At 40.9% G+C, this 15,029-nt stretch overlaps 1 protein-coding gene across 2 annotated transcripts in view; it reads right to left on the reverse strand.

Annotated features, from left to right (window-relative positions):
- LOC138056459 (VWFA and cache domain-containing protein 1-like) overlaps window positions 1-14,505 on the reverse strand; it is a 17,068-nt gene extending 2,563 nt beyond the window's left edge. The window contains exons 1-14 of one of the 2 annotated variants that reach the window (XM_068902263.1): window positions 14,303-14,505; window positions 12,144-12,734; window positions 9,628-9,769; window positions 8,454-8,755; window positions 7,651-7,789; window positions 7,082-7,358; window positions 5,898-6,094; window positions 5,378-5,458; window positions 4,371-4,686; window positions 3,393-3,563; window positions 2,729-3,069; window positions 1,513-1,660; window positions 1,176-1,417; window positions 628-755 (exon numbers count right to left, since the gene is read on the reverse strand). In XM_068902263.1, the coding sequence (XP_068758364.1) occupies window positions 628-755; window positions 1,176-1,417; window positions 1,513-1,660; window positions 2,729-3,069; window positions 3,393-3,563; window positions 4,371-4,686; window positions 5,378-5,458; window positions 5,898-6,094; window positions 7,082-7,358; window positions 7,651-7,789; window positions 8,454-8,755; window positions 9,628-9,769; window positions 12,144-12,734; window positions 14,303-14,491 (3,264 nt within the window). In that variant the 5' untranslated portion in view covers window positions 14,492-14,505. Of the gene's footprint in view, window positions 1-627; window positions 756-1,175; window positions 1,418-1,512; window positions 1,661-2,728; window positions 3,070-3,392; window positions 3,564-4,370; window positions 4,687-5,377; window positions 5,459-5,897; window positions 6,095-7,081; window positions 7,359-7,650; window positions 7,790-8,447; window positions 8,756-9,627; window positions 9,770-12,143; window positions 12,735-14,302 lie in introns of both variants that reach the window. The other variant, XM_068902262.1, reaches the window with a different exon arrangement.
- Window positions 14,506-15,029: the final 524 nt, after the last annotated feature.

Raw genomic sequence — 15,029 nt, forward strand, 5'->3', positions numbered from 1 at the left:
GTGGCAGTGGCAGTGGCAGTGGCAGTGGCAGTGGCAGTGGCAGTGGCAGTGGCAGTGGCAGTGGCAGTGGCAGTGGCAGTGGCAGTGGCAGTGGCAGTGGCAGTGGCAATGGCAGTGGCAGTGGCAGTGGCAGTGGCAGTGGCAGTGGCAATGGCAATGGCAACGGCAACGGCAATGGCGATGGCAATGGCAATGGCAATGACAGTGGCAGTGGCAGTGGCAGTGGCAGTGGCAGTGGCAGTGGCAATGGCAATGGCAATGGCAACGGCAACGGCAATGGCGATGGCGATGGCAATGGCAATGGCAATGGCAATGGCAGTGGCAGTGGCAGTGGCAGTGGCAGTGGCAATGGCAATGGCAATGGCAATGGCAACGGCAATGGCGATGGCAATGGCAATGGCAATGACAGTGGCAGTGGCAGTGGCATTAGCAGTGGCAATGTCGGTGGCAACAGCTAGCATTGGCAGTAACAGTGGCAGCGGCATTAGCAGTGGCAGTGAGAGCGGTATTGGCATTGGCTTTGGCTTGCAGTGGCAGTGGCTGTGGCTGTGGTTGGGGCTGTGGTAAATGGTATTAACAATGGCAATGACAAAGATAAAATGGTGATAATGATAACAAGCTACTTACAAAAAATACCAAGACGATGATCACTAGGAAAAAGAGTACACATCCAATAGCGACTCCGACTATAGCTCCTACTGACAAACCATCTCTCTCAGAAGGCTGCTTCCCTTTTGTAAGTACGGGACTGCAATCTGCTCCAAACAAACGAACAAATAAAAATGATCTCAACAATCATTGTACCTAATACATTAGTGTCAGTATCTCAATTTTTATTGGCTACAAACACGCAGCTAATTAATACTGGTAAATACTGGTACTGTTATCGTTACCTCACAACTACAGACAATAGTTTTTATGCGTGGAGAGGTGACGTTTTTCCTACAGGAAACAGATTTATGCATGTAGAAGTGATGTTATTTCGCAGACAGTAGGCCTTTGTTTCTTTGCTCGCCTCCGTATTACGTCTTAGTTGGAGTTCTAAGCCTCCGAGTTGTCTGTGATTACTGTGAAAGATCGAATGGTTTTGGCTTAATGTAATATAAGGCTTCTGCCTCGCGAGTATGATCGGAACATCTCAGAAGAACTGCTTTTACAAGAACTCTAAACCTTACCCTCAGTTGTCTTAACGGGCGACTCTTTCCCTCTAAAGCAGCGTTCAAAACGTCCGCAGTAAGGTTTAGTAAGGGGAAGATTATCCTTGTCCTTCTGGCACCAATAACAGCTAACTAGACCTTCACACAACTGCGAGTTGTTTCTCTCCTGACAGTGGGGATCAAAGCATTTCGGTAGGCAGACTTTCCTCTCAGTATTATCTGGTTGCTCTGCAGGAAGGATTGCTGGACATATGGGAACGCTGCAACAGTAGTAAACATACGTTAAAAGCAGGAAGACAGACAGAGACATTGGGAGACTAGCTACATTTCAGTGAAAGCGGAAGCTACAACTAACCTGCTTTTTGGAAACTGACTGCGACAATAATGAAAATCCATTGACGAAGTGCAGGGACATTCACAGCTCACATTCAAGAAGGGACACTCGTTATCGGAGGCGCAAGGACAGGATTCCGACGTGCAGAAGGCGTCACGCACAACAACTCCTATGAAAAAGATCAATATCATGTTCATCATCATGCGGAGGCAGGATGGCCGAGTGGTTTAGGGCGCTGGTTTTCAATACGGTGACTCGGGTTCAAATCCCGCTCTGGTCGCTAGCTGGAGTTGTTCTGGGTGGGTTCAACTCCTCGGTCATCCTTGTAAATAGCCAACTGGCTGCCTCCCGCCAGTTGGGATTCTTAACTCTGTTGTTTTCATTTGAATTATTTGTTTCATTGGCCCTGAAAAGCCCCTTTAGGGGAGTGGTCAATTAAGTATTTATTATTTATTATTTATTTATTTATCTTTGCAATCATCATCGTCGTCATCGTCATCATCTTCATCATAGTAACCGTTGTCGTCACAACCATATCGTGATCCTCGACATTTTTATCCTCATCACCATCACCGTTTCAAATTCACTAGAATACATTCAGTGGCTGTGAATACTCTGACTCTAACAGTTTTACACTTTAACATACAGATGAGGTGCAACTCTGATAACAAAAAGGGGTCAGACGCTCTTAAAACTGCTTCTAACCAGTTCAGTAAAAAATATAACCATAAGGTGTTCTAAAATGAGTGGGTACTTTTTAAATTTTTATTAAGAATTATACATTCCTTAAAAGAAACTCTCACTCTTACAACAGATTGGCCCGGGCCTTAAATTATTGGAAATCATGACTATTTTCCAAAGAAAAAATTGGTATCATTAGAGTCAATTTCAAATTTTAAATTTCCCGGGCACCCCATCCTGGATTTTATGACTTAATTTGGCCGCAGCTATTGTCAGGAAGTAAATAAAGCGAAAAATCTTTTGTCTGCAGCCAACTTACGCCATAAAATCCGAGACGGGGCGCCCGCGAAATTTTTTAATACCCAATGTTTTCTACACTTGCAAGATATTTTCACGTTTTCAACTAAAATGTGGAATCTAGTAATCACTTCCAACAATTTAGGGTCAATTTGTCGTAAGAGTGGAGGTTCCCTTTAATAAGTCAAATACTAAACAAAATGCTACGTTCTGGCAAAAAACAAAAACAATACAAAACAAACAAACAAGCTGCACGGACCTAGATATACGTTTGTTCCACTTATTCGTCCAAGTTCGTACTTGCAAGGTTGTCCCTTACTAAGCTGATCAACTCCCCTTGCGGGTAGATTGACTTCATAAAAACCTCGCTTCCGTAACTCTTCCAAGCTCCGGCACTCCCTCTTAATCAAAAAACCCTTCTTTATAAGGTCCTCTGCGATATGTTTTTCTTTCTGTGTGATATGCACGTGCTCCAGAGCTGGTGCTTTGGTTGAAGACAGCAAAAAGTTCTCGTGCATTATTAAGAAGCCAGCGGTATCCATTACGAAGCATGCAAACGTGTTTGTCTGCGCGCACCTCGGATAAACCTTGGTGAGTAGCCTGTAAATTGAGAGGGATTTTCTGATCAAAGATTAAATTGTGTGATCCATTTTCCGAGCAGATTTTCGATACAAAACATGTATATCTATTCCTGTCAGTGATTTTTCATGGTCGAAGAAACATTTCGTGACTGACAAAGAATGATCACTTTTCGTACGACATGTGGTGTGTGTTGCTTTTCTTTTGATGAGTGAGGTTGGATGGTAGACTGGTAACAAATGCCGAATGCCTGAATAATCATACAATACGTTTTTCGTGAACTGCGACTAATAATTTATTTCAGCATAGAGCGAAGTTAAAATATTTCAAAAAGGCATGCGTACCTATAGAAATATCTCAAGGGAAAGTCAGCTCCCACAACTCCTAGAACGTTGTCACTTGACTCCCCACGATATATGGAGCGGGCCATGGTTATCACCTCTCCAGCTCCACCCATGTCCAAATAAGGCGTTGTAAGGGTTATGAAACCAGAGTGACTTAAAGCAGTGTGGTACCTGAAAAATGTGAACAATAACTCAAGACATTTAAATTGACTGACACGCCAAAAAACCTAAGGACTTCACAAACTTCACAAAAGCTAGAACATGTTTAAAACAGACGTAGTGAAACACGATTTTACCTTCTGGTCATCATTCTATTTATACTGAGGTCTCGTTAAACCTGGTTGGTTTATATAGGCCACTTAGCTGCTTTGGAATCAGGCATTAAAACATCATTTCTAACCTTAATAAACTGTAAAAATACTACCAAGAAAATGTTATTGCACACAAGCCAGAAAGTCTCTTATCAGTTGCAGCTGATACTGATCGTTTGTGGTGCATAACGTGGCCTGATTTTAAAACTTTAGACTATAGAAATCATTGCCTCAGCAACAACGAAAAGAGCAGAGCACTTAGTGCAGTTTACAACACCAAATAGTTGTCAATGTAGGTACCGATGTTCAATAATCGCCACGCACAAAATAAGGAAGTCAAGTACCCACGCTTGTCTGCAACCTCATGCTCAGGCTGCACGGATAACGTTTCTTCAGGTTGGTGTGTAGTATTTGGCATTTTTTAACTCCACCCTAAGGCCAACAAGGTGATTAATCCAAAGCACAAGCTAACCGTTTGGTCACTTTTAACTCATCAATTCAAACCACAACTGCCTTATGATAATTTCGATGATACTGATTATAACTACTTCTTTAACTGAAGACATGGACGAGTGTCGAGAAAAAAGCCGCTTAGCTGCGTCTTCCCACTTAACACTCAAACATTTCATTAATTAGAATGTCGAGCTCCATTAAGCCCTTTACTCACCATGGTCTTTGCCTTGGGTCAAACGTTTTAGGTATCGCATGGCCTGGAGTCGTCCTAAAAACCCCGTTTGCTGTCCCAATGTATCTCCACACCAGATACTGTGTGAGCGCAGCTTTGTCACGAAGCCATAGATTTTCAACTTTCCAAGTAGCAATAACTGTGTTACGGATGTCGCGTTTTAGTTTGGAATGTTCACTCTCCTGATTTCCCATCATGTAATTATCCAGCAGCTGTACATCAACTTTGGTCTCATTCGCGCCTATATACGCGTAGGGGTCCAAGAATGCTCCCGGAGCAAATTTCACCACGGTTGTCACTACATGAACGAAAAGATAAGCTGAAATAAAATCAACTGAATCGCGTACCCTGCTCAGGGGGCGAAGACATTTAGATCACGAATCCCTCCAGATATCAGCTTTTCAACGCATGCATCGAAAGCATTGTCATTGGTTTGGTTTTAGGTTACTTCTCGTTGCGATTGGTTGGCAAAACTCACCCAATTTTCTAAACTGGCCAATGAGACCAACCTTGTCTTGTTCCGAATTCTGATTAGCTAGACTATTTGTGTTTATTTCCTCGCAACTTACTGAACTTTTTCGCTATATATAATCAAGTTTGTATGGTAATACCAACTATATAAATCTTGTGTACCTATTTCCTATCATATGATTATGAAGAGATGTGGTAGCTCCAAGTTAGTCCTTGTTAAGAGGTCGGCGCATACCAATCCACATGTGCCCAAACTAGAAATGATACACCCGCGTTAAGAAACTGATTCTATTCAAAGTGTTTTCTCGATCAGTTAACCAGTGAAGAGGTTGCTTAGCAGCAGGATGGGGGAGTGGACCGAGTAGCAAGGAGAAAAATATCAGTGAATCGAGCGAGGCCTGAGGAGAGACCAAGCCTCACTCAACTCACCGAATTTCTTTTTAAATCCGCTTGCTCGCTGCGCCCAGCAATCCAATAACATGCTCAACATGCTTTCTGCGTCACTTTTTCAGGCTTACCGTTAGTTACAACCTGTCCAAAATGCAAGCAAGGGTTTTGAGGCGGATCCAGGTCTATCCGGTGATATTTGAATGAATAACCTATCGAAACAAAAGGAAAAAAACTCTCTCTCAAGTGATAGCAAGATGGTGTTGTCCAGCTGAGGAACAGCTTACATTGTACTCCTCGCAGTTAATTCATTTATGTATAATGGTAACCACAGTATGGTCACAAGGGTACGGGAACAAAGCGATTGGCACAGCTAAAACTGACATCTGCGAACTGCGCGAGGCCTGGAGTCGAAACCCGAAAAGGGGCCGATGACAAGCTTCAGCGCTAAGAGAACGGAGCCCACTACCTTTTTCGCCGCAAAGTCGATAAACAAGTGTGATCAAGGAATATTGTAAATTGGAAAAGCGGCCATCAAAATCATCGGAATCGTAATAGTAGTCGTAACAGTTTCTCAACGGTTGCGAACTTCAAAACCAAAAAAACCTAAAACCTTCATGTTGTAAGATTTCGCAGTTAAATTAAACTTACCCTCTGGGATTTGTAAAGTGCGTAAGACCTCAATATGGTAAGACACAGGTGTGACCACACCCACAGAGAACTCTGTTCTTTCCACAGGAGACCAGACATAAGAAGATTCCAGTTTCCTCATGGTTACTCCGTCCATTCTATCTCCGCCACGGAGTAAATATCGTGTGGCTGGATAGGTTTTCGATCCAGATAAACCTCTGTTTAAAGAAACAATTTATCCTTAAGACTTCGATCACACTAATAAAGATGATATGCATGAAAAATGCCAAACAGCATTTCTGAAATCGTGGATAATTTTTTTTAAAAAGAAGGTATGAAAACCCATATGTTGTGATATTACAGTCATGTTGAATTGGTTCCATTAACGGGGCCCAGAAATGAACCAGTCTTCTGGGGAATGAGTTCGACACTTTTGCTTATGACAGATATTCAACAAATTCAATCTATCTGGCCATACGTTTGTACTCTCATCACGCACAGATGACGTCAAAACGTGATAAGAACGAAAAAATAGTAGAGGTACTCGGTATGTGATGAGCCGCGGGCGAGTAACTTGACTAATGTTTTTATACCATGTTTTGACGTCCTTGGTGTGTCCTACGAGTACACACCCAGAGGCAAATGCATTATGTTAGTTTTATACATTGTTTGGATATCAATAGGCCATTTCCGAGTTCATGTCTGCCTCCTCTTCAAAGCGAGTCTAAGTGCGAAGTACTAATTTTCATAACAAAAACTTCGCACTTAGACTCGCTTTGAAGAGGAGGCAGACATGAACTCGAAAATGGCCTATTGTCCCGCACAAAGATTAGAAATCAACTGAAGAATGATCATCGCAGTTGTGAACGCAATATTATACCCGACATCCCTCACAAGATTAGAAATGCAGTGAAAAATCGTAGTAGTTTTTATTTGCATGGACATTGAGAGGGTTAATTTGGTTTTCTGATCTACAACAAGAGAGCACGCCGCCTTTTGGCTAAAGTGCCGGATTATTTAGGGTCGTGATTACCTCATTGTATCTCATCTTAATCAGTGCACACTTTTACGTGGAAGGAGAACGCGCTATTCTGTAGACAGTGACGTCATTCATGCGTCAATATTTAATCACAATTTTCCCTCGACCATCCACCTTAAGCATTCTCCTTTGGTAATCACAGGGTTATGAAGCTATACATTCTTACTTTGTCATTGAGTCAAACACCTCGTTGAACTCCGAGTCTGGTTCCAAGGTTCTCACGTCCATAAAAATGGGGTCCGCATACGCATCATTTGGGGCTGGCAGGAGAGGGTGTATTAAGGTCCTTCCCGTGCCGCTTATCATGAAAGCGTAAGTGGTCTGGCCTTGGTTAAAGAATGTAATATCTGACAAAAGGTCCTCGATGTTGATATCGGTGCCAGCTACGCCAATAAAATTTCCTTTATTGTCATAACATGGAAGAGTGATTGACATTAGGAGACCTGAAAAAAATGTGACAAAGAAATGTTTTAGAGCATTTAAAAGACTCAAGATCCACGATCAAGTTCAAGGATCTGATCGCCTATTTGCTTTTCAAATAAGATGGATCGTTTGGCTTTAATTTTTAAGGCTTAAAGGGGCAGTGTCATGCTATTTCGGTCCTCTGTAAGAATGTAAAAAAATGCCGTTTATTTATACTCAGGACTTTGTTACTACACTGAGACTAAATACTGTCTTCTGTTACGGATGACAAGGATGAAAATGGATTGCATTTTGAAAACAAAAAATACAAACCTGTCCCAAAAGCATCAATATATGGAACTGAGACCACTGGGTGATCAAGCCTTTCAGGCGGTAAAAAGTTGTAGTAGGTCGCCATTTTAATCCTCAGTGTGTTTATGTCCTCTGTTGTTACGTATGTGTATTTCCCTGACTGAAGAAAACAACAAATACTTTAAGTCGTTACATCTTACGAACTGCAAATTTATTTACAAAATATCACAGCACAAACTTCCCCACCCTCCTCTGTTTCTCTCTCTCTCTCTCTGTGCCTCACTCAATAGGGCCGTTTATACGAGAGAAAATAAGCCGCGGCTTACTCTGGCCGCGGCTTACATAAGACGCGAACACCCCGTATAAATGGCACAAAATCTACGTTCACGGCTTTCTCAAGCCGCGGCTTGACCTGGCCTGGGAGTTTATACTCGTATAAATAGTTCCTTTCGCGAATTATGTACGCCGCGGCCAGAGTAAGCCGCGGCTTATTTTCTCTCGTATGAACGGCCCTAATCTCTCCTCCTACTTTATCTTTTAACCGTCTTTGGATGTGGGGTGACAACTTGTTTCGAGGGGAAAACAAAATTCATACGGGAATCTGAAGATGTTGCTGGAAATCGGGAGACTCAGAAAATTTTCTGGAAGGATGACATAGTTCTAACATATCGTGGCAGATAAAAGCGGGACATTGAACAAAATTTGTATTTCGATCGGTTAAAACAAACAAGACTTTAAATTACGCAGAGTGTCGCTCAAATAACGTTTGTTACAGTTGTCACCTCCCGTTAGACAAACATTAACGCGATGCATCCTACCGTTACCGTTGTCTTCCCTTGAGAAATATCTCTGGGAAAGCCATATTTTGATGTATTTTGTTTGGCTATATCTGCGAGTATTTCCGCGTTAGCCGTGCCTATGCCATACGTAAAAATAATGATCGAGTTGTTGAGCTCTGAATTGCAGTCCCTTATGATCTTGAAAGTCGATGAGATGTTATCATCATTTGGTTCTCCGTCAGTGAGAAATAATATCACTCTTTTCTTGTTTGGTGTAGTTTCATCTGATGCAGATGCCTTCAATAGAGCACACGCCTTTTCAAATGCCACCTGATAGATAGAGTCTCCTGGGAAGAAAAAGATCATTACGCAAATTAATGGCGTGCGAACTCAAAGGGGAAAGTTTAAAGGCAGTTTTAGTAAGGGCGATAACGGCAACTAGAACGCCACAAATCAAGTGGTTAATGAGAAACAGCAATGGTTGTGTATGTGCACGTGCGTTTTTACATTTTGGTACATTGCTTTTTCTGTCCTCTGCAAAACAACAACTAAAATGACCAAACTTCATGTTTTCTTGAGAGGATGGCCGCAATTTCTCTTTTCTCGTCCTAATTTTGATGCCGTTCATAATAGTTTAGTCCCTGGAGAGCTCGTCAGCATTTTCCAAGTAAAAGAAATTGGAATGATCGCGAGAGTTATGAAAACGAGAAGCTACATTTGGTTGCTGACGCCGTTGTCGTTTTCTTAAGCTCCCATATGAATCATAGAGCACAGTTACGAAAAGTCAGGATTAGTGAGATTTTTCATGGGAGGTAGGTCCAAACACTAGGCTGTAGAGACTACGTCCCTGTGGCCGGAAAATATCTAAATATCTAAATTCTGATTCGGAAGTGCTATCACTCCTTTTTAACTGGTGGAAATGAGGATCTGACATTTGGCTGTCACTCCAACGAGCTTCAAGAAAAAAGCATATTGTACACTGCAGTTAATGAATAAATAGGCATGAGAAATTACTCGGCTTGATTCTGATTCTATAAGAGCAGTGCCAATAGGTAAAGAAAATACTTGTAAGTATTTTTAAAGACCACGTGCAAATTTTGTGGGTCTTTGAAAATTCACCTCGTGGTTATTTATTCCAAAGTAGACTCAAAATCATATGAAATTATAGAACAACACAAATTGGAACAGTAGTAGTAGATTAATGTCTTTCAAGCCCTACCCCTTCCATTGAGCCCATCCACATACTTTTCCAGACTGTTTCTGTTCGCGGGAACTGCCAGGGCTAACCGCTGGCTATAGCACGGGCTCACTCCAATACCTTCATTGGTTGATGCTTTATTATTGAATGACACCACACCGATCTACGATGCACAATTGAAAGTAGGTACTGATGAGGTAAGATATTCAAACAAAGATAAAAAAAAGAGGTAATTCACTATTTTGTTAATGAGGATTGTGGGTCGTTCAGTTTTTTGTGGGGGCAAAACGGTCATTTTTTTAGGAGGTGATTTAAAATTGTAATTTTCCCCTTTTTCCCACTCAAAGGACTGGATCTGCCCGCTGTAATGCACTCGGAACTGATCACAAGTCAAATGCCATATGACCACTAGCCGTATACCACAAAAAGTACCTTAATGGTGGACAATGAATGAGTTGCCAGTAATCGGATCCCTGTCTTATGCGCATAGGATTCTGGGATCGCCAGGGGGCAAACATTACCAGTCGCTACAAGAAAGTGTATGGTAAAAAGTTGTTTCGACGTCCAAATCAACGATTTTGGACAGAGATCAACGCTTTTTTGCCACTGTTTTATCAGAAGTGGATTTGGGCAATATTGATACGTGGAAAGTGTAGGTTTTTGTTTGAATAACCGTCAAATATATGGTAAAATCTACCGATAAACTTCCTTGCTTGCGTAAGGTTTGGTCTCGAAATATTGCAAAATTAGGTATAAATCGGGAGGAAATCAGGACTCAATAAAACCTTTTCAGTTGGATTTGCGTGTGTACAGGCTACTTTTAGCTTATTTCTAAGCTCATGGATACAAATGATATCGATCTGGAAGGCCCGTACACGACTGCTGTTCGCATATTTGCCGCTTCTGTCTCGGTTAAATTGACCGATTTAGCTTCTTGTTTGTTTTCATCGGGGTAACACGATGGTTTAGAGGATTACATGATAATTTAATTGTCGCATGCAGAGTTAGTACAAGTCCCTCTACTAACTCTGTCGCATGTTATGTATTTTGATACCAAAGGTCATTTCTGGGTAAATTCTGCATTTATCGCCTGTTTCCTTTGACCCTTGTTGTTTCTGTTTAGCGACTGTGGTCCTTTATATGCCTTCTGAAGCATTTCTCTAAGTTTGGCTTGTTTTGTTCGGTGACAGAACAGCCTCTATCTTGTTAACTGTGCATTTGAAAGGATAGGAATTTTTAAATAGCTTAAAAGCTGTGTACAATTTTTTATTTCGCATTGTTTGTATTACCGGGCCCGGCTATTTGTTTTTGTAGCAAGATCATGGTTGTGTTTCTTTTGCGACTATTCGTCTCTTTATCCTTTCTTTATTATTGTAGCTTCTTAGAGAGCTATGCAACACTTGAAATTGAAAATCTGCTTTGATACGGCTGTGGCTTCGTCATCGTTTCGCTCCGCACTATAACTGCGGTTTATGTTGCGGGAGCTCAGTATTTTCCTCCTTTTAATTTGTTTTTGTCAGTTTTTTGGCTGTGTTTGGGTACACATGTAAATACAACTGAAAAGGCTTTATTGAGTCATTTCCTCCCGATTTATACCTAATTTTGCAATATTTTGAGACTATTTCACAATAAACCTTACGCAAGCAAGGAAGTTAATTGGTAGATTTTACCATATATTTGACGGTTATTCAAACAAAAACTTACACTTTCCACGTATCAACATTGCCCAAATCCATTTCTGACAAAACAGTGGCAAAAAAGCGTTGATCTCTATCCAAAATCGTTGATTTGGACGTCGAAACAACTTTTCGCCGTACATTTTCTTGTAGCGACTGGCAATGTTTGCCCCCTGGCGATCCCAGAATCCTATGCGCATAAGACAGGATCCGATTACTGGCAACTCATTCATTAGAAACGTGATGGGAGGGGTGGGGGAGAAAGCCAAAAAAAATTCATGCAACGCAAAACGACAAGAAAATTGAATCGTGCAAAGAAGAAGGCAAAGAAAGGAAAAGTAATACACCTGCAAAAAAATAAATTAATCAATTAAAAATCCTGCGTAAGCCCCACCCCCTCCCTCGTTTTTTTAAATGGTCCGTCCTTTATTCATTTGTGGTGAGAGAGCACTTGAGATAAACAGTTGGAACTCTTGCTCAATGAACTTAAGATGCCATTTTATGTTAAATTTTGGATGAGTAAACTAAGAAATGAAAAGAGAAGGGTGCAAAGAGTCCTTTGAGTTCAAGTTTGAGACAACTCAGCGCGCTTCATTTCTGACACTACCAAGTCGTTGATATAATGAAGAAAGAAAGAATGATAGATAGAGCTTTGATACAACTTTTGTCATAGCTCAACATTTAATTAAACGACTTTCAGTCAATTGACGCGGCCGGAGATAATCGAGAGCGCAAACGATCAACAACGTGGCAAGACTTGAGCGGATTTTTAATTTTGACGCGCCGGTTGTACTAATCCAAAAAGGGCCTGCTAACAATGATAGATTTAATCAATCCTTCTTCAACGCGTTGCACACTTACTTGATCCTTGGGATTCATGGTTTCTAAAACTAATTTCGCAGCTTCTTTGGCGATTTTCATTCTCTCGCCTACCATGGACGCACTTGTGTCAATAATCAACACGACGTCTTTAGCCTTAGGTGTAGCTGTTTCCACGTAAAATGGTCTGTAGCGAGGATCATATCTTGGACAAGGATCTTGATCGTCATACACAGGAAAATTTGTCATGACACCTTCCTCGGAACCAAAATACTGCCATTTGATGAAAGGATACTGCTTAAAGATCTCTTTCATTACTTTCAAAACCTCTTCGGTATGTAAGTGTCTCGGATTGCGCGGAGCGCTTCCTGAGATCTTCAAGCAGATATTGTTGAGGTCCACTTTGGAGCGAAATCTTTCATCGTACTCCAGAGTTGATTTATCAACATGGCAGCATTCTTTGGCGGTTGTGTTTCTTGGAGGTTTGTTATATGAATCCTGAACTGCTTTCCTTAGCCGCTCGGCCACATCAAATCGCGTTTTGAACTTGTCTTTCAGCTTCAGGGCGAGTTCAGGGGTAAGTTTGTTTCCATCAATGGTTTGCTGTGTGTATTGAAGGCGGTTAAAATATGCCTGTAAATAAAACAAGGTAATTAGAAAAACGCTCCTTTATTGAATCACAGTAATACGTGCAGCATTTATACTGTTTCCCGTTTACCTGTTTCCCTGTCTTAATCTAGGTTAGGGAATACAGAAACAATTGACTTGGCTGATAAGTAAAGTAAGAGACCAGGAGTAAGAAAAGGAACGAAATTCAAAATTTAAAACTTAATGAGGAGACAGAGAAAGAGCGAAGTTTTCGGGAGGTACGTGGAGTCTTACAGCTAAAGGCCAAACAAGGGAAAAGAAAAGAAGGAACTTTTAGAAATTTTATCTCAGCCACTATTCTGAGTGAACGGTTGAATGATTAAGCAAGAAAAAAGTTTTCTATTGCTTTTATAAAATAACTTCCTCTAAAAACTACAACGCGTCACACAACCATGTTTACATACTCTCATGCAAACACGCCTCTCGGCCAATCAGAGCGCGTGTACTATCTTAGTTATTTTATAAATATCCTTAGTTGATATTCAGCACGTTACACTTCACATACGGCCACAGTGTACTCAACTAATATTAAGCTGATAAACATAAATTCCCGTGTCGTGCAGAAAGTTAGCGTTTTTTGTCCGCCTTTTCTGTAATAAACTCGGACAACTGTGCCTTTGCGATCAACGCCCTGAATAGCAAAACAGTTATGCTTCTTAGGGCCGATTTACACGATACGATTTTGTCGCATGCGACAAGCTCGCGACAGGCCTACGACATGACTTACGATGGTCGCAGCGTTTTAAAACATGTTTTAAAATGCTACGACATTTTTTCTGACGTACACAACAATCGTAAATCCAGTCGTGGGCTTGTCGTAAGCCGTTGTCGCATGCGACAAAGTCGTACCGTGTAAATCGGCCCTTAAACTTCCAGAATCATGATTCTCCCGCGCGCGATTTCGCATTAAAAATCTTTGTAAACAGGAAGTTAACAGCTATCGGTGCTGCAACAACACATACATCCGTGATATACCAAATATAAGCAAACGATTCACGTTTTACATTGACTGCAAGTGCCGAATTAGTCATTATTTAACTTTTAAAAACTTTGTTTTTGGTCAGAGGTTATTTTGTTTCAATGCATCACTGTCCTCATTCATGCCTTGTTGTTTGCTGTACTTGTTTCTTTATATACCTGCAGCGATCACGAATATTTGACAATGACTTACTAACGCACACGATAATTGATTGAGTTTAACTTACATTACGAAAAACTATGAGGCAAACTATAAATGGCCGTATTAATTGTAAAGATTGACGAATCAGCTTTATTTAGCGGTAAAGTGAATCCAGTTGTTCCTTGAAAAACTCGCTTTGAGGAGCTTACTTCAAGAAACAATAAGACTGAAAAGCGAGACTAGTTTAGGTGAGAGGTACGTTCCAGTAGCTAAGCGGAACTAGGTGAATGCTCAAAAAGAGCTGACTCCTGTTCACTTTAACAGTCGATGGAAGAGAAATTGTAAATTGTTAAAAGTTAATTTGCTTATAGTTTGCGCAAAATGAGAAGAACATGTACAGTCACAATAATAAGAGGGTTTCAGTATATCTTACTTGAAGTTCGTCCGCACCAAGAGCATCATCTGCAAATATACGTAGCTCTCGCGCAATGAGACTAGGATCCAATACATTTGCACCAATCTGAGACGAAAATACAGCAACAACTGTTAGTACAAACTCGAGAAAAGCCATGTTTAAAGAACCTGTATGACCGAAAGCGGCCATATCGGCTAACTTCCTCATCCGCGTAGTTTGCTATGAAGGCTTCGTCATGCAAAGTTAAAATACTGAAATGTGCAAATGAATTAATTTGCGTAATTCAGGCAAATTACTCACATCGATGAACAGAAAATAGCGCTTTTGTTCAGTTCCTTTTTCAAAGTTTTAGACTTACATTTCACGGTAGATCGAATACACACTGGAAAACAAAAATCAGACAGTCTACTAATCTTTTAGTTTGTTTTCGATACGATTTGGTAACTCGCATTAGGCCCGCAAAAAAGTTGCCAGTGAAAGTAAAAGACACCTTCTTCTTAAATTCTGAAAATATGATTGCAAATTTTGTTTGAACTTGATACTGATGTGGCAGTTTTAATTATCAATAAGTGCATTTTGCGGTTAGCAGAGATAGTGACAGATAAGGACAATGTAGACAGGTAGTTGACGTTGGAGGGAAAGGAAACTTCAGGGTAAACTACAAAACTAGGGTAGCTGCTTACATGCTTTGTGGGTTTTGTTTTAATTTCTGGCAGTGACTGAACGAAACGTGGTGTCTGATCAT

This window comes from Montipora capricornis, chromosome 7 (genome assembly GCF_036669925.1).
Source record: "Montipora capricornis isolate CH-2021 chromosome 7, ASM3666992v2, whole genome shotgun sequence".
In the NCBI taxonomy this organism is placed as follows: domain Eukaryota; kingdom Metazoa; phylum Cnidaria; class Anthozoa; order Scleractinia; family Acroporidae; genus Montipora; species Montipora capricornis.